Source organism: Bacillus rossius, chromosome 1 (assembly GCF_032445375.1).
Source record: "Bacillus rossius redtenbacheri isolate Brsri chromosome 1, Brsri_v3, whole genome shotgun sequence".
Classification (NCBI taxonomy): Eukaryota; Metazoa; Arthropoda; class Insecta; order Phasmatodea; family Bacillidae; genus Bacillus; species Bacillus rossius.
This window is the reverse complement of record NC_086330.1, coordinates 43,820,109-43,839,645: the sequence shown is the minus strand read 5'-3', so window position 1 is coordinate 43,839,645 and position 19,537 is coordinate 43,820,109. Positions and strand designations below refer to the sequence as shown.

The 19,537-nt window shown below is 38.7% G+C and overlaps 1 protein-coding gene across 2 annotated transcripts in view; it reads right to left on the bottom strand.

Moving 5' to 3' along the window:
* The window catches only part of LOC134535339 (synaptic vesicle glycoprotein 2B), a 108,838-nt gene that overhangs the window by 17,053 nt on the left and 72,248 nt on the right, over positions 1–19,537 (bottom strand). For both annotated transcript variants that reach the window (XM_063374420.1, XM_063374413.1), the window contains exons 2-3: positions 2,701–2,800; positions 1,291–1,344 (exon numbers count right to left, since the gene is read on the bottom strand). In XM_063374420.1, the coding sequence (XP_063230490.1) occupies positions 1,291–1,344; positions 2,701–2,737 (91 nt within the window). In that variant the 5' untranslated portion in view covers positions 2,738–2,800. The remainder of the gene's footprint in view (positions 1–1,290; positions 1,345–2,700; positions 2,801–19,537) is intronic.

Sequence of the window (19,537 nt, the reverse complement as noted above, 5' to 3'; positions counted from 1 at the left end):
TCTGTGACGTGATTTTTCCCCCCTACTAATTCTTTCCACGGAATCACCTGTGCTGAATATGTGTTTATATGGTTCGTACCTCTTGAGCAATCAAAAATTAAGGAGATTTTAAGGACCCCTCATCACTATCATGCGGTAGAAAACCATTTGTAATATCACAAATGAACTTCAAGCAAATAAAAATGTTAAATAGTTAATGCACAATAAAATTATTTAGTTGGTTGGTTCAATTTCTACAGATACATCCCTATCGTCCAGAATTAACTCTGGAACATTGTAACCCAAGCAGTGTATCTGAATTGTATACCCCAACCATTTACTATGTTCACTAATTATATTTTTACTTTAAAAGTTCAAAGTATGACAGTAACACACATCTCTTTTAGTTTAAAGGTGAGATACAAACTATGATAAACAAATTAAAATTATTTTTGTACATAAAATCTGATCACGTGGCTCGAATTTTACCATCTGCACTGGGCATGCGCAAAGCGTTTTTTGCTGCCAAGTCGGAAACAAAAAAAAACATTAAAATACCCGCATTTATCCAATTACTTGCAATACATCAGTCATTATTAAGGAGTCTTTAATTTTTCTTGGTGAAATTTATGCATTTTTAAGAGGCCTTTATCAATTTAAGATAAATTAAGGACTTTTTAAGGATATTAAGGAGGCTTATGAGCCCTAGTTTAACATTTTAAATCGGCTGATATTGGTTTGCGTTCTGTGCGTTTTGTGTATTCTTCTTTCTTGTTCAGTCTTACGGTTTCTCCATGACAGAGGTACAGTGAAAACCAGGCTTGGCATATATTCGTAAAAAAATTTTAAATTTACACCTGGCATAGAAAACTCAAAACTAAAAAAAAAAAAAAAAAAAAAAAAAAAAAAAAAAAAAAAAAAAAAAATCTTGTCTTACACCACTTTGTAAGATGTTCCGGAGCCCGACACGTGTCACGATAAGATGGTGCATGTTTCATTAACTAGAGGTTATTAAAATATATTTCGGCATGCAGTTCCTCCCCCTTCTCCCCCCCTCTTCGAAACATTCTATTTGTATATTCATGTCACTCGCTTATTTGCTGTTTCACTAGCCCAATAAAAATGCTTCATCCGGACAACTCTACAGAACTGCGAAAATAGAGGTATTAGTGGTTCGTGGCGAATTGTTAATGGCAGATGATTGAGAAGTATTGGTTCTTTAAATGACATTGTTAATAATTGTTCGTGAAACCAGCCCTTGGCAGTTAGACGAAAAGTGTTATACTTCAAGCAATAAAATACTATAATTACCTTTGAGCTCAATATCCTCTGTCTCTCCGTTCACTCTCCCTTTTACATTACGAACTGAAACATAAACACAAACTTGTTAGACTGTTGTAATGAGCTCTGGCGTATTTCAGCATTAGCAGCTCAACGCTCAATTGGCTATCGAAAAAAATAAATTAAAACTAGGGTCTACGTATTAGCTGAACTTACTTCTACTTAAAGTTACTTGCAACTAGACGTAAGGCAATTCTTTTCCACTATGTTGGAGAAATTAATTTCCTTGATTTATTTTGTTTGAATACTATTCTTAAGGTTTTTTTTTACAGTTAATAGCACGAGGTTCTGTTGCCATATATATATTGCAACATGTTATATACGCTGTTTGTAAATAGCTACTTATGGTTGCTCTCTAAAAGTTAATTTCCTGTTTTTCCATAGCTGGATAATGGTTTATCTTCCATATCCACATGTTCCAAATATTTCTTTATACAAATAATTAAAATAATTATTAAATTTGTAAGTATATTTCAGAAGGCACCTCCGAATAAATAAACCAATAAAATTAGAAAAAAATTATTTCTGGCATATTTTATGATTATTCTGAAAATTATTCTGTAAATTATTCTAAAAAACTGTAATTTACCTTTTTACCGCGCTTATATTAGCTTGACCTGTATGCATGAATGAATGGAATATGTAATAAAATCTTTCCATTCAATTTTTACCCAATTTTCGATGTCCGAATGTGTTAAAAACTTTGTATAGATATAAAAAACCTCTAACAATACACTATTTTGGTAACTTAAAACTTTAAAGTTAAGGGGGAGTGGAAGGGTCAGAGTGTGAATAAAACCTAATTTCGAGCTATGGGGAATAACCATGCTTTTTGTATATCCATGAGGTCGGGACATGGTGGGAATTATGCTCGAGGAAAGGTTAAAAATACAACATTGTGAAAGTTTTAAAAATCAGTGCTTTTCCAATATGGAGTGTTTCAAATCAGGTCATGGTGAAAATTGTGCCCGGGAAAGGGGGGGGGGGGGAGAGATGAAAGGCCCTTAAATTTCGTAAATTTTAGAAATGTGTGTGTATATATATATATATATATGTACTAAAAAATGAAATATTTTTTTTACTAATTAGTTAAATCTCAAATATGTTTGGAATAGTGAAATTAATATATGGTGGTGATATGAGGTGTTGTCGGGAAAGGTTTTGGTTTGGTTGGTTTGAAAAAAAAGGGGGGGGGGGATATGTGTTCTTGCCCCGGGTGGAAACATGTCTAGTTACGTCCCTGGTCTCGAATGTGTTATTCGTGATTCGGCACTTGTTCAGTGACGGGGTTTGCTATTGGCGCGCAGCACCAACTGGCGTGAACTGTGGGCCAATGAGAGGATCTCTTTTAAAATAACGAGCCTGGTTGGAACCACTTACCAACGTTTTCTTTTTGTCCCAGTTCAGATTCTACCATCCTACGACGACCTGGCGTTTCTCTCTTCTCGGTCTCCGCACACGATCCGGACAAATCAACAACCTGCGAACACACGCAAGCAAACTCGTTAATTCACAGGTTTTGCCATTATTATGTGTAATACATTTATTTAGCTTCTTATTTTTACACTTCGAACTACAATTCACTTAATTAAACAGGAAAAATTGAGCAGTCACAAATGCAAGCTTGTTGTTGGTGCATACAGTCACTTTAATCTACGTGCGATATTTTGACTAATTTAAACATTATAAAAATTATAAAAATGTACAAATAAATAAAAATAACTTAAGACATATAAAATTAGTTTCATAAAGTTTAAAGTTAAAAAGAGAAATTATTTTAAATACAAGACAAATTATAACATAGTTTCTGAATAAAACTATATATAAAGTCAAAAATTAATATTTAAAGGTAAAAGTACAGGCATATAAGTTACAATAATATATAAAACCCTACTTAAATATTAAAGAAATCTCGTCATCACTTAAACTATCCAGCCATAGATTGACAAAAAATTGTATTTGAAAATAATTTTTTGAGTTTAAATTTTCAGAAAAAATAACTACAATTTATGGAAACAAAAACTCTGAAGAGTTCTGTGAAATTGTTTTATGAAATAGAGAAATAAATAAAAATATGTACTATCTGTGCCGTGTTGGAAAATTATGAGCTACATAATTTCACTGATTTCACCTTCGATATACACCCGTTATTGCAGCTATAATACATAGTATTTTAATATCAAAAGCTCTTAAAAGTTTTAAAAGTCCTTTGGTTGGGTATACGTATGGTTTTTTTTAATGACTCGTAGAATAAGGTTTTGAATTGTAATAAGTGGTTTAGGCCTTATTGGCGTTTAGTTCATTCATCCCTAAGCCAGAATGTCATACTGTAGAGTGTTGGAACAGACTGAAAAATAGCAAATTAAATCATTCTAATTTCTCAAAGAGATAATACCGATCTTAGTTCTACGAATTTATACACAATTTTTTTAAATTTTGTTATTAAGATAAGAAAGATTTTTGTCCCATTTTAAATAAGAGTCGAACACTGTACCTAAGTATTTTACATCCTGTACTCTCTCTAAGACACTACAGTTTTCAAAGTTAACGCTTATTTCGTTACATACCTTAAATTTAAGTTTATGTTCGATAGGCTGACCGGAAATGTTGGTAGAGAATATGATTGGTTTTATTTATATTTAGAGAAATAAAAAACATAAAAATAATCTTTAATTATTTTAAGTTCATTACAAACAGTTTAAAATACATAAGGCTAATTATCAGAAGAAAATACAATTGCAGTATAATCTTCAAAATAAACTATCTGCCCATCTATGCCAATGTTACATTAATTCAAGTGAATTAAAGCGTTGCATGTAGAAGGTGCCATCATTATCGTGATGGTTTGACGGGAGTGCCGGAGGTATAAAAAACAACGAAAAACATTCGAACAGACTTAGCGATCTTAAAGTACACTTAGAAACGTGGTTCCACAACATAAAGGCTTTATTTTTTCTGCGTGTAGTAAAGCAGTGGTAAAGTCGTGGTACTCGTGAAGGAGGTCCGTGGTGCAGTTTGAAACCCGACACCAGATGTGTGCGTCTCTTGGCACGTGACTTCCCCGGCGGATGCGATGTAAATCGCGCGCACAAGCTGCGCAGAACATTGTTGAGGTTATAATTTAACGGACTATTTGCCAATTTAAACCAAATACACTAGAGACTAATACCGGGTAGTTCCAAGACTTTTGTGTAGGAGCAATCTGTCTGTTTAATACATGTGGCCATGGGCGTAGATCCCGGGGGTGTGGGTTAGGGGGAGGCCCGCCCTCTGGAATTAAGCATACCTTCACCGAGGGGCCCACCCACCTTGAATTAAGTAGCCCTTCACTGAGGGAGCCCGCTACGCTTCCAAAATCGTGACTGTAAAAAGGGGTTGGTTGATAAACGTAAACGTCAAAACTATGTTTTATGGAAAACTTCCTGTGTATTTTAAAAGTCTTCTACCTAATGCATGCATAAAAGTCAACACACGGGCAGTATACAACATACAAGCACCTTGTCCAGAGATAAATTGGGTCTGATAAAACCCACGCGTAGAATTCTCGGGTAGCGCAGGCGCCCCCAACCCCCACCCCGACCACACTTGCTAATTTATTCGTAACCCCCTTGCGAATCATACCAATTTACGCCCCTGCACGTAGTACCAACAATTTAACAACGAAAATAACTTTCTTTTCTCTTGAAAATAAACTTTTTTGATCATTATATAAATTTATTAGGAAAAGGGGGTTTAACCCTCCAATGATTTGAATTTTTTTAAAAAAATACTATTATGATACCCGATAATATAGGCCTAATATATAATGCAACAATTAATCTGTAAAATATTTTTTTGTAGTCACATCTCTTGATGCTAGGATATTATAGAGCTATCCTCTATTAGACTCTAAACCCAATTGCTAGAGACCTGCAAAATTCGCGGTTTCGATGGCCTTCAGGATAGACTGCACATACCCCTGTACACTCGGGCAAATAACGCAAGTTCGTTGGCTGCCGACTTGTAAGTCGTCTCAGCTGGTTTGTCTGTGATTCGATCCTTCTTTGGTCGAGGGTTTATAACTGGTTGAGATTCGTCCAGACGAACAGTAAGCCAATAGCAAAATTATCTAAGAGGTATATGTGTTTGAATTCTGGCCTATCGCCGAATGAATCCGCGAATTTTGCAGGTCTCTAAACCCAATTGCCCTTTGACATTCCTCGTCTGAATGCAGTAGGTAGGTGTTTTAAATCATCGCTATACCGATGCACCAAAGCAGTCCACACGCAACAACGCAGAACACGTGTCTCGGTTCGACTGGCGCTCGCAAGGGAGCTCGACGGTCCCGCAGGCAGGTCGCAGGACGACGAGCCGGCCTCGCTGGCGCCTCGTCTCCCTGAGTCCGCACGTGTGGACGATACCACGCGGTCACCCGCCGGTGTCAACTGCAGCCAATAATAGCGCGCCGTCCGTCCACTGTCCGTCCCGCCCCGCCTCCTGCACGCTGGTGACGCGACCACTGTCGGTTCTCAGGCAGTCGCGAATGTTGCCGATACTCGCGAATGCAGATGTAATGATCAGTTTGAAAATCCTGGATTGTTGAAAATTTAAAAATAAGAAAAAAAAATAGTATAACTGTAATTTTCATTTAAATAATTTTTTTTTGTTTTTATCAAGAAGTTGATTATTTAAAACACTAAACGTAAATTAATGTTAAAAAATTTGTATAAAAGTTTAAGAGAAGAATAACGGTTTTGTTTATTTGAAATAATATATATATATTTTTTAGTTCTACATATTTTGTAAGAAAAGAACGATTAAATTTTAAGAGAAGAATATGTTTTTGTTTGTTTAAAATAAATATTTTTGTGTTTTCTAATGAAAAATTGATTATTTTTAATTACTAAGTCTAAAACATATAATTTAACATTTTTTTCTGCTTTCTCTCCCCTCTTCCCGCCTTCGGGATAAGCCCTTGCAAGAGTATCTGTACAGAATTAATTGGGTAAAATGATCAGTATCATTTTGTGAGTTATACCGGAATAATTCGCGGGTCCAATGACCTACAGGGTAGACTCCACGATCCTCTGCACACTCGGGCGAACCTCGCCTGTTAATTGGCTGCGGACTTGTGAGGCGTTTCAACTGAGTAGTTCGTGATACCATACTTCTTTGATCGAGAGTCTAATTGGTAGAGACCGGAAAAATTCGCGGGTTCATTGACCTCCAGGATAGACTCTACTACACTCTACACACTCGGGCAAATGCCACCTGTTCATTGGCTGCTGACTTGTGAGTCGTCTCGACTGAGTGTCTGTGATTCGACACTTCTTTGAGCGAGGGTCTCTAATTGGCCCCCATTAATCCAGATTAATAGAACGAAATGAATCCGCGAATTTTTCAGGTCTCTACTAATTAGCCAATATTCCTTCAGATTAACAGTGAACCACTAGTACAAGCAGCATATATATATATATATATATATATATATATATATATATATTTCATCCTATTACGAAATGAATCCGCGTAATTTCCCGGGCTCTAATACAACTTGTATAAATATCACTTGTAGTGTTAAAGGAAATAGTTTGACAACAGCTCCCGCGGTAGCCTTCCCAAGATGGCGGGGCCCGGACCACGCTGCGCTGGTCACTCCCGCCCGAGGAGACACCACGGCGCAGTGTGAGCGCGGCTGAGCCTCGACTGCGCAGCTGCGGGGGCGCTGGTCGCAGTTCCAGCTTCACTCGTGTGATCGGGTGTGCCTTAGGTTCGGTTAGGTACGGTAATAAAAGTAAATAGTTTTGAATAAAACCGTACCTGAATTGGTTTGCTTAAAAATAAACTCAGCTTTATTTCAAGAGTTATTTCTCCAACCGGCAGAGGTGCTGTCATTACTTTGAAACACCCAACTTAGAAACACACAAGAGATAATTTTCTAATTTGGCCTGTTCAAAGTTACGAGTTTCTAAGTTATGTTTTAGGGGTTATGTTTCTAAGTTTCGAGTTTCTAAGTTATGCCTGTTCTTGGTTATGATTTTCTAAGTTACGACGTTTCTAAGATGTGTGTTTCGACGTTATGTGTTTCCAAGTTACGTTCGTTTTAACTTACGACAGTTCTAAGATTTTTTTTAGAATTCTAAATTATGATCGTCCTTAGTTGTGCGCTTCTAAGTAATGTGTAGATCCTCACCCAGGCACACACACACGGTGCGCAGAGCTTCTGGAAAAAAATCAACACGATCTAAAAACTGCTTTAAGATATCCGAGTGGTGTTTGTTCATAAAAAACAATTAAGTACACGTTAGGAGCGGATGAATAGTTCTGTTTCATAATGAAATGTATTTTTAGAAGAGTAAAAAGGGCTGAATGGCATGTTTTCAGAATAATTTTTAGACATAAAACATCTAACAGAGATTCTTGCAATATTACTAAATTTTAATTTCCCAGCCACGGAATGTAACGGTTGCAGCTCATATTCCGTAGTAGAACTGCGCACGACGAGAAGACCGCGCTTAGAGGTGATACGGCGCTGGAAGTACTACCACTATCGCAGTCACGCCCCTGGCCAGGCGGACCACTCAACCAAACACAAGGCAGGAAGATCGAGCAAGGAATCCACCATGGACTATGGTGGGCAACCATGTCTTCATCTGCCTGAAGTGACTCCGGGGAACCCATGGGAAACAGAAATAAGGATACCTGGGCCATTATTCGAGGCCGGCTTTTCCCGATTGCGAGCTCAGCGTGTTACCACTGCAGCAACTCACGCGGCAGCCAAGCGTACGTTTAGTTGACAAGGCAGTGCGATTTCAGAGACGCCCGTGGATGCTACTGGGAGAACAGTTTTGATTTTAAGGGCAAAGTTTCCTTAGTTATTTTTCTTCCATAATGGTGTATTTTACTCACGATTTGAATTGTATTCATACTATAACTAAAAGCGAATGTTTTAATATTATAATATTCACCAAACAAGTGTTCATTTTAATGTATAAAAACTTTAAGGGCCGGTTTGTATTTTAACTCTAGCATGAACCGAGAACTCGTATTCGTATTAATTACCTGTTTGTTTGAAACTTTATTTCTTAGTATAAATGTTTATTTTAGAAATACATTTATAAATATTCAAAATAATTGTATTTTTTAACTAGTCGTCTGTCTAATGGGAAAGTATTTGTCTATAAATTTTGATGAATTATCAAAAATGCTGATACATCTGACTTTTATTTATAAACAGAATCCTAAACACGAATTTTCATATTTCATATCTTCAAAAATTACAAACTACCATACAAACCATACATCCCCTATTTAATCCTCTTAGGGGATGAATTTTCGAAAATCCTTTCTTAGTGCTCAGTTATGTTATATAAAAAAAAACTCCTGTACAAAATTTCATGCTTATACACCCACCGGTTTAATAAATGCGTTGTCTGTCAGTGAGTCAATGTTAGAGTTATATTAAGAAGAGCTTATAAACTTATTTATAGTTAATAAATAAAATTGGAAAAATATTTTTAATGGAACACTAAAATATAAGTACTTTTACGACAAAAGTCATATATACCAACTAAACATTAATTTAAAAATGTATACCCCACATAAATACATGATTTAAATAATGCCAGCGTTTAAATATACGTCGGCCATTAAATTTTTAAACCAAAAAATAAAAAATATCATCTGGATGAAAAAATTAAAAAATTAATTCTTAGTCATATTATGAATCTAATTCAAATTATGGATAAAAACACGTAACGTAGCGTGAGCGGTTTAAAAGAAAACTAGCGCATCATAGCCGCCCCGACACCCGACGCAAACACACACCCGTGGCATAACGGAACGCATGTTAATGCATTCGTGCAAGCGGTGTGTCACGGCCTTGTCCGGCACGACCGCGTGTACCGGAAGTGTAGGTCGGGCCGGTGGTTTTACGCCTGCTGGTGCGGCAACTTCCGGCGGGACTGAATCCATCACGGCGGTTAAATGGGAAAAGGAGAAAAAAAAGGAGGGGGTCATGTCAGCATGCACCGCACACAAGTACCAAAGATAGGTATAAATAATGTCTGTTAATTAATTGTGCATACTCGTCAACATAGATTTATCTAAAAAAAAAAACAAATAAAAGACAAAATGTTTAACAAAACTGATATGGCATACATTATTTTTATGCGTCCTTACAAATAAAATTAAAAACTTTTTTTGCATAATATTGGAAACTCCGTGGCATGAAAAAATCTCCTATAGTAATTTGTTTTGAATAAGGTTGTAAAAATAGTAATGCATATTGTTAAACTAATATCATTATGTTTCATTGCAAAAAAAAAGTAATTAATTCGTTATCGCTCACAGGTATAATTTATTATGTTTGACTAAATTTTGTATTGATTTAAAATGAGAATGTACGGTCATTACAATGATGGTGGCCTCGGTGTTGACACATTAGGAAGTTTTGCCCTTTTCATTAAAAACTCTACGTTTATTTAATTTCAAATAGTTGCAGAAACGCCTGCTGGGTATGCAGCCAGTACCACTGCAGTGCACGACCGTGTAGATCACGCCAAAGGGGATAGCGTCAGAAACTAGGCAGGATCAACACTATTACTATGTATACAATACATCTTGTCGCTGCACGTATCTTTGAAGGAGTTTAAAATGTTCCCTGCAGCCCCTAAGCAACTTTTACGTTCGTGTGCCGCGGAGTTAGTTCAGAACCTGCCTTAGAAAAAATCACTATTCAGGGACTTTTATTTTGTTTTATCTGATGTAGTTTTTGATATCCAAACGAAAATTCGTTTTTAAATTAGATGTCCAAATGCGCAAAGATCCCTTAGCAATTACTTTATGCCAAAAGTCATATACATTCAATGTAAATGTTGTTTCCCCAATTCGTTTCTTCTGGTGACCACGAGGCCTTGATATTCGATACAAATTAGGTATGTTTAGAATATTTAGGGAGGAATCAGCCTTTTTTCTGCATTAATAATATGATAATAAATTTTAAAAAAAGTTATTAGCTGTCAAAATATTCAAACTCTTTGTGACTTTTCGCCACTGAAATAAAGTTACATAAATGTCTTGAAGCGACAATCACTGATGTGAGAATAATTCGGCATCGTCTCTAAGTGCTAGGCTCTAAACTGGCTCTCATGAGACTTCCGCGTGATGCAGAAATAAAGGAAAAGACACTAAGAGGTCAGTACGGTGCTTTAGAGATTTGATACCGCAATTTTCACGACTATATTTATTTATTTATCTATTCACACGCACATAAATATTGTATATAAGTGATGGTTCAAATACTAATTTTCTCGAATCCGAATCTCGAATAAATATCCCAGAGAGTACCTCAAATATACACCTCGAATCCAAATAAAAGTGTCAATGATCTAAAATAAAAAAATGTACAATAAATTAAAGATATTAACTATGGTGTTAAAACATTCTACCCTTTAAATAATTGTTTCACAAACTAAGTTTCCAAGATCTACACATCTTGTTAAAAGTAAAATATCTTGGGAAATAGTAATAGGACAGGTATGAAAAATATTGACCTAGTAAACTTCAGTTTTTATGAGTGTTGAATTTTTTTTTTAATTTACTACATTTCCATTAATTTTTTTTTATAATCTTTTCCTTCGAACATCCAATGTTTCGAATAATAAGGATTTGATGGTGTTAGAGGATTTAAGGATTTTACTGGCCCATCTCTTAAATATGATACAAAATTTAGTCATTTATATTCTCTAGCACAGAACGACTTCCTGATTGGCTCAGGTTTCCAGTTGAAGAAACATTCCCACACAAAATCGCACACGGCTAAGTAACGCAAACTCGAACGTAAACGGGCAGATGACTGCAACGCCTCCCACACCGACGACCGTGGAATTTTCAATCACAACGTCTGTCGCTGCACACGGTAGCCCGGCCCAGGGTCAGTGTCGTCATTTCGACATGGTGAAAGAGGCGCTAAGGGCGACGCCGAGCGAGCGTCAAATGCGCAGTCGCCCTTACGTGGTGAGCTGGCGGGAAGTATCTCTGTCGCACCGCGTGCAACTACGGGACTTTAGGCGGTTGAACCTTAAAATTTGGACGTGAATACGTCTTTAAAATTGCTTACATAGTGGGAACGAACTATAACAAAATCGGGGGATACAGTTTGGTGTTGCAGCTACATATCTATTATCTCCATCCAAAATTTAATTACACCACTGGATAGCTAAAGGATCAAAGGATTCGCTACGCTAAGTGAGGACTGTGACGCATCGCGCGTGGTGGAGGGGGGAGCGCCGCCATTTTGAGGTCATTTTGCTGCGTTTCGAGATTTCCATTTAGTAAAACTTTTGACTCGGAGAAGTTACGACGTTCGTTTCAGTTTCAAAACGTTTCTCGTCAAAATATATCGACTGCATATATAAAACATTAGTGTAAAATATTTACATTGAATATATATGGTGCAAAAATAAAATATACATATAATCAAAATGTCGGCCTGTACGTGACTTCTTAGTGTTCAAACATGAATATAACATAAGTAATAAAACGTATTTTATATTTTTCATAGAACATATTACCTATTTCGTACACGTATTCACGTACAACACACGGTCGTGCCCATGAAATAGCAACACCTCATCATTTTTTTAAATCGTTTTAAAGCGTGTGAGTAAGATTAGTGCACACGCCTTGAGATGCTGCGTAGATAATCAGTTGGAAGTTTTCAAAATAAAACATCGGAAAACCATTAAAAATATCTTCATTTTGCCGACGTTAAAACGCGAAATTTATTAAAAGCAGGCAACCAACTTAGTTTGAAATAGCTACTTTTTTCCCTTACTTTTTTTCGCGTGAAAAAAGATTGTAAACACACTGGTCAAAATAATTAGCGGATCCAACACACAAAACTAGGCGATCAGACAAGATGTGTTTTCAGCAGAGGTATGAGCTATACAAGCGCGTCTAATACCCTGGAAATTGAAGTCCCGTAGACGATGCATTGCATCTGGACTATATCCGCCACAACTAGTGCAGAGCTGGAAAATGCTATTAAGGCAAATTATCACCCAACAGCTCACTGGTCATGTCACCGAGTCCATGCCACGCAGGTGTGTGGCAGTACTGGCCATCAGGGAGACATTGCACCGTACTAGAGGACTGCTGACGTAGTGTTCGTGTCTGGTTTGTGTGCTGTCATACTGAAGCCAAACCCAGTCTCATGTCAATAACGAGCGTATTCTTCTGTATCTGTCAGCATATCGTACTGTAACGAGTCTCTGTAAAGGATATGGCATTAATACTCCAGTTATATTTGCCTGATATTCTAATTATTTTGACCAATTCACATTCAGTACCTTCTTTCGCAACATGTTTTTTGATGTGTAAAATTTTAGCTCTCGGTATACGGCATTTGGTAGGGGTAATTTCGTGAATGGAACGGAAGTCACTTGGAACGGGAACGTGTAAACATGGCGCTGCCATCTGTGGCGGATGGCGCGAACCAAAGATCACTAAGCCAAATATAAACCTTAAAGTATTAACTGCTTATTGAAAATCACAGCTGAAACCTGGGTTTCGTAATTTATCAAGTATTTTCCGCTTTTATCAGAACCGTTTCATTATACAGTTTAAAATTTCCCTCTGCAAAAATAGAAGGATTCGATAGTCGACGTAGCTGCTCCGGCAACGAATTATAGTGGCGGGTGCGGAAACTATTGCGATTTGCGTATATAATTATCAAGCTCGGCATTATTTTAAAGAATTATGAGTTGAATTTTGTGTCCGAGTTTCGTATAGTACCTACGTGTGTTTAAGAACACATGAATTTGCTCGTTACCGAGGTTGGATGCTACACCTCTCAGGCGAGTACCGAAATACTCTCTCGCGTGTTTTTTTTGTTTTGTTTGTGTTCTTCCCAGACGCCCTGCAACGCAGTTTTCCGCGCCGGACGAGGCGAGTGGACGGTCGCACGAGCAGGCGCTGACGCGGCGCTGTGTCCGCGCGGTGCAGCATTCCTCGAGTGGGAAGCTGCGCGCGGCCTTGCGCGCGCTGCAGGGCTGCCAACCTCGTCTGCCCGCGCCGCGCGCTTTCAACTCATCGCACTGCTCACTCAAAGAAAAAAAAAATATGTGTGCTTGTAGTCCACGCACACACTTCTCGCTTATTAAAGTTTAGATACAGATTTGCATTTTCAAATCACACTATTCACATAAAAATGAATAATACTTAAGCTAAGAAATTAATTGCATAAATCAATTACTCTTTTCCACACGAATAAATAAATTGTAGATACTTTAAATAACATAAAGGAAAACAAATTAGTAGAGTCCTTCCGTAAGCCGTTACGAAAACTCCGTAGTATACTAACACAAGTAGCGTTTACAAGAATTCCGTAGCATCACTGCTTCGTCATTTCTACTCTTCTCCCCTTTCGACCGCTAGTGCATGCGTTGGAGTGGCGTCGCCGCTTACGCACTCTCCTCCCCTGTAAGATCCCCCACCACGTACCCTAACTATTACCCTCATGAGAATGGAATTTTCGTAACGCTCGAAAATTGTAGCAAGTTTCACTTCAATACACCGTCACGATTAATTCCATCATCCTGGCGGAGATAAGTAGGCAATTAGGTAGTGCCGACTAAAATGAACAAACAATTTATCTCATATAAATCAACCAATGAAAAACGCAAACATCGGTAGAGCAAAACATATCAATTTCAAATTCTAGCCTGAATCCAGGTGAATCTGCCAAAGCTCCGTGCATTGCGCATGTGGAGTTTCAGGGAATTGGCAAAGCTGTTTATGAGGCGGACTGGCAGTGAGTGTAGCGGACTCAGTTGTGATAACGAGCGCGTGTATAACAACAGGGAATGCATAGCTGGGCCGCTAGGCGCTACGCTCCTGTGATAGCCAAGGTCGATATGTAGAGTACAGGCACCGCCGTGACCGAGTATTTCACCTCCCTATCACAAGAACAAGACACCCTGCCTGGGCGCTGGATTATCGCCCTGCCGTGTTTATCTAGTCCCTGATGCTAACTTTGTTTTAAAAAAAAATAGCACCAAGGTTGACTAACACATTTTATCCCTAAAACCGTGCAGTACAAAGAAAATTTCACTAGTGGCTTTCGGCACTGCTCTACTTTTGATAAGTTTTTATTATTCTAAAACTTACTTCCAAGATGAACGGTAACAATAATGCTTCTTTCGCGCTAACAAATAAGTGCAGGGAGACAACCTGTTACGATTCGTAACTTTTCTTTTTTCACGAGCATGATAAGATCTGGACGTACTTTTGGAGGTTGGCACAACGGAATTTTCCACAGTAATTTTCCAATGCAAAATGCTTTCTAAGAATTATAGCTTATCCAGTACAAGTTCTTGATGTAATAAACGGATATTGTTAAACAGGCGGTTTTTTAAACCAGAGCCAATCTCATGCTTCCATTGGCTGTTACTAGCTGATGACTTGAGAGACCTATGAACTTAACTGCCTGAGATTCGATAATTCTTCTTCGCAGATGAACTGCAAGCCAATAGCAGAAATCATCATAAAGGTACAGGCAAAGTACTAACTACCGAATAGATGGCACTGTTATCGGTCTGGCCATTTGAATCGACGTCAGTAGTGCTGTTGAATTGCGAGCGGACTTTAGGTGTCAGCAAAGTAAAATGCCTCCATCTTCCTCCTTCCCTCCACCATTCCTCCTCCTTCACTCCATCCCATAGGTCTCCTCTTCCCTGAACTCCTTTAACTATCTGTTCCTTCTATCTTCCTGTGTATTTAAACTCCATCAGTTTCCTAGGCACTCTCTCTCTCTCTCTACTCATTCTCTGCACATGGTCATTCCATCCAACGAGTCAAATCCAGCCTGTTGGTTCAGAGGTTGGAGCTTCTGGCTGGGGAGACAAAGGTTCCGTATTCGATTCCCGGTCGGGTAGGTAATTTTTTTTTTTTTACTTGTGAAAATTACCTTTCCGAGTCCACGACTGGGTGCTGTGTTGTTCCTTCGCCTCCGAAGAGAGTGAAAAACAACCAAATAATCACTCTACACTGTCATAAAACACAGTATATTTACGGACTTTTCAACGAAAAACTAACATCAAATTAACGATTCTTAGAATTCTTAGAAACTAAGCTGTATTTTGTTTTCCGAGTTGTATGTTTCGTTATAAACAAAGGTAAACTAATGCGTGGACAAAAAGAACGGTAAACTTATTATGTTTTTGGAAGTTTGTTAATATACCAAGAGTGTTCTTTTGGATTCATGTAAAAAAGAATGTGATCTCAAGTGTCAGTAAATTAACGAAGATGGACGTTAAATTTGCGATGATCACTGGATAATTCGTAACCAGTGTTCTTCTTAAATTGAAGGTGAAAATTTTGTACAGTGTACCATGGCACCCTCCGGTGCGTTGCGACTGCCCTCTGGCACTATGCTCAGTAGTAAGTAGGGCCACGCATTTTCCGCGAAAAGATGTTTAAAACTTTTTAGCATTGTCTACTATTCGTGATTGGTTGGGTTTCATTCTGGTACGCTGCTAAAAAATTCTCATTTTCAATGTACAAAGAACACTGGTTACAAATTATCGAGGGGTCTTCGTAAATTAACGGACACTGAGTTTGTTTTCTTTAGACATATTCCGAGAAAATATTCGTCATTATATTAACACACCTTTCAAAAACTTTTAGAACACTCTTTTTTAGTTCACGTGTGTATTTATCTTTAGATCAATATATACAACTCGGAAATCAAAATACGGCGTATTTTTCTACGAAGATTCAGTTATTTAAAATCCCGAATGAACTCTTTGTTTATTTTAGGTTGATTTTTCAATGAAAATTCTGTGAATGTACTGTGTTTATAACAGGGTACATGTGTAATGCTGACAATCGAATCATACCCACCCCGTCCCGTAAGGAAGCAAACGCGTCCTGAATGGTTCGGCCGATTAAGGCAATGTCTTCTTTTGCAGACGGCCGTCAGTTCCAAGGAAGAAGCCGCTGGCGCGGGCATACCTCATTGCAATCTAATGAGCGTTAAGAATTTTTTTTCGTGAAAAAATACATGGCCCTAGTAATATGCAACATCATCAGCTCATAATAATCATCATAATCAATATGGGCGCTTCTGATATGAACATTCGCATCAACATAAGCTCACGGAAGCACAAGAGTCATCCGTAGATAAAAATTTCACTGATTTATTTCGCGATATGGTAAAATTCAAACACACTGATCTTTTCGTTGCTCCTGTGATTGTGTCACAATTTATCTGAAAGACTCTGAGCCAAAGAGAAAAACCTCATCAACATAAGTATAGAATCACAGACATCCCTGGCTTACAGGTCTCATTCTGCCCCTCTTTGTGTTGGATCCCACAGAAACTTTTTAAACTGTAGAAAATATGAGATAAGTACCATTTCAAGATCATATATTTGCCAATATTCTCTCTACAATATTAAATTTTAGGGGCATGTAAATTTCGTGATAAAATCTGATCGTTCATTAGACTGCAGTATGCCTTTTACAGGGAGTGTTTCTTGAGATTTGCGACCGTCTGCAAGCAGAGCCATTGCCCTATTTGGACAGACCATTCAGGATGCGTTTGCTTCCACGCTAGATGGCTATGATTGGTGTTCTGAAAGTAGACATGTACCTGAAAGAAACACGGATGACCAGAAAACACAGACAATGCTACGAAGCTTGAGTACACAGCTGGTCTAAAAATCCTTTCGCAGAAAACACATGGACCCTACTGATATTCTGCACGGTACATTATTGAAAATTACTCTACCGACATGATGGATCATTGTTTCGAACTGAGTAGTGGTATTCTGTATTGATCTCGGTTTGCTCCAACCACGACACTGGATTCAAATTCCAGACGGTTCCAATCGCGAGCCAGCCAATCCTGGTGTCTGTTTCCCACATGGATCGATTCCTTCCGCAGCTTCCACGAACCATGCAGAGATTTGTTAGCAACAGCTTCTCATTTTGCTTCTCCTCTAACACTTCCAGGTCGCGATGAGATGACCTATCCGTTTCCCTGTGGCTCGTGATCCCACGTCAAACCAGTCCTGTCGCTAAGGGATTATATACTGGTACCGCAACCGATGTATTCAAATGTAATAAATTAATGCAGAATGGATTTCTGAAATACATGTGTAGAGAGAGATCTGTATGGTCGAAGGCACGGCCGGGTGGGAAAATGGTGGCAGTATAAGGCCCGGGAGAACATGTGTAGCGCCTTTTAAAGTTGGGAGTGACACGGGCTGATCCGTGCAGATGCTGGGAATTCCTGCTCATGTTTACTGGTTGGCCCTACATGGGAACAGTGGTTGGTCTCGCGGTCGTCATGGTGACCCGCATGCTCCCTTAGAGTGGGGACGAATGACACCCTCTGATGGCCCTCTCGACTAAGTGCAAGGGGTAAGGATAGCACTACGGCCAGACCAGACACTGTCTAAGAGTGCTAGGCTCTCAGGATGGAAAAGGGGAGGGGGCAATGCGAATTAGAGCGACAGGCAGGGCTTAGGCACAGTCCAGCTGTGGGGTTAGTATGCATGCCTCCAAGCCTCGTAGGAGAGTTGTTGCTGAATACTTGAGTAGAACTTGGTCCATCTGCAATGACGCCAAACAAGAATTGACTAGTAGCATTGACCGGAGTGTCACCGACGTCGCAGGCGGCCGAAGACGCGTGGAAGTAGCGGGGCGATGAAAAACACCGTGAAGCGGTTTGGCGACGCGAACGAACCAATGAGAAGAGGGTGAACACCGCGGAAAAGAGGGGGGAGAGGGGGATCTTCGTTAGCCGCGCACTCATCCCAGCGTCTTCAATTGGCCGGAATTGGGCCGTGCGGGTCGCGTAAACACCGCGCGGAAAACGGCGGTAGACCGAACCGTCCACGCACCAAGTACAGTCCGTGTCATCTAACTTGTATCAAAACTTTGCCTGTTCTCAACAGAAGAGCCAGCGGTCTACGTAACCTTCTCAGTGATGCCAACCTCCAGTCACACCCATCAGTAATCATGTTTACGTACACACATAAAGAAATTAAGTTTGCGCTAAATACTATATTGTACAAAATAACTAATACATTTATAGTAATGAGTTAATCATTTCTATTAAAAAAATTAGAAATTATACAGAAGCAAAAAATATTTTTTAAATATATATATAGGATTTAAATTTTGCGAAAGTTATTGCTTCTAATTTAAATTTTATAACCCAAGTGTTGCATGCTTGGATTTTCGAATCCATTTGAGGGTGAATATTATTTATATCACACATAGTAAGCTGAAATGAGTGTTAACAAGTTTTACTAAAATTAATACATGCAGCCAACACACATCCAGTTACAAGTACGAACTTTGTCATATAAAACGCTGATAAAAACGATATTTCTAACGTGTCATCAAGATTCTCTGTTCCGGAAATTAACAAACACCACTCCGTAATCTCGCAACTGGAGTTATAATAAATCAGTAACAAATACGGGAAATCCATAATACTTGGCATAACGGCCTTCTGCCACTGTTGTTCTGTCAACAGTGCTTGCAGACGTCACGTGACTGTCAGTGTTCGTGAACAATCATCATGCGATGCTTTGCAAGCGACAGTTGGGAAATGGGCACCACTGATACTGCTTTTGAGAACCGTCTTATCCGAGAAAAGTTACGTGGCACAGGCTGTAAATGTTTTTTTTTTTTTTTTTTTTTTTTTTACCTTGGTGATTGACACGTCCACTACGATCCTGAGCCAGTAGCAAACCTGGGAGAAGTGGCGTGATCCAGTTCAGTTCGACCAGGTACGAAGGTTGGAAAACACGTGCACTTGGTAGCGGTCGACGAGCGTACTGTAGAATTACAGCCTGGAGGGAAATTATAATACGCCAATCGATCGTGGAGCCACTCGCAGTGACGACTGTTGTCGTCGTACGAGGGAAATGACCCTTCCCTGTGACGGTCCCTGTTTACCAAAGTAAAGAACAACACACCTCGCGAATAAATGCTCGCAGATTGTTCAGCACGGGTTTTGCTTCGCGTGCTCTGTATTTTTTTTTTTAATTTTACTTTTTACAAGGAAAATCCTTTGGAAACTCAGTTGCCAACGATAAAACTGCAAGGCAAAGATTTGTAAGATTGCAGTTTTACAAGTGATATCGTTGGCAACTGAGAATCCAAGGACTGCCCTGGTAACAGTAAAAATATTTTTTGCAGTGTGCGCGTAAGTGTGGCG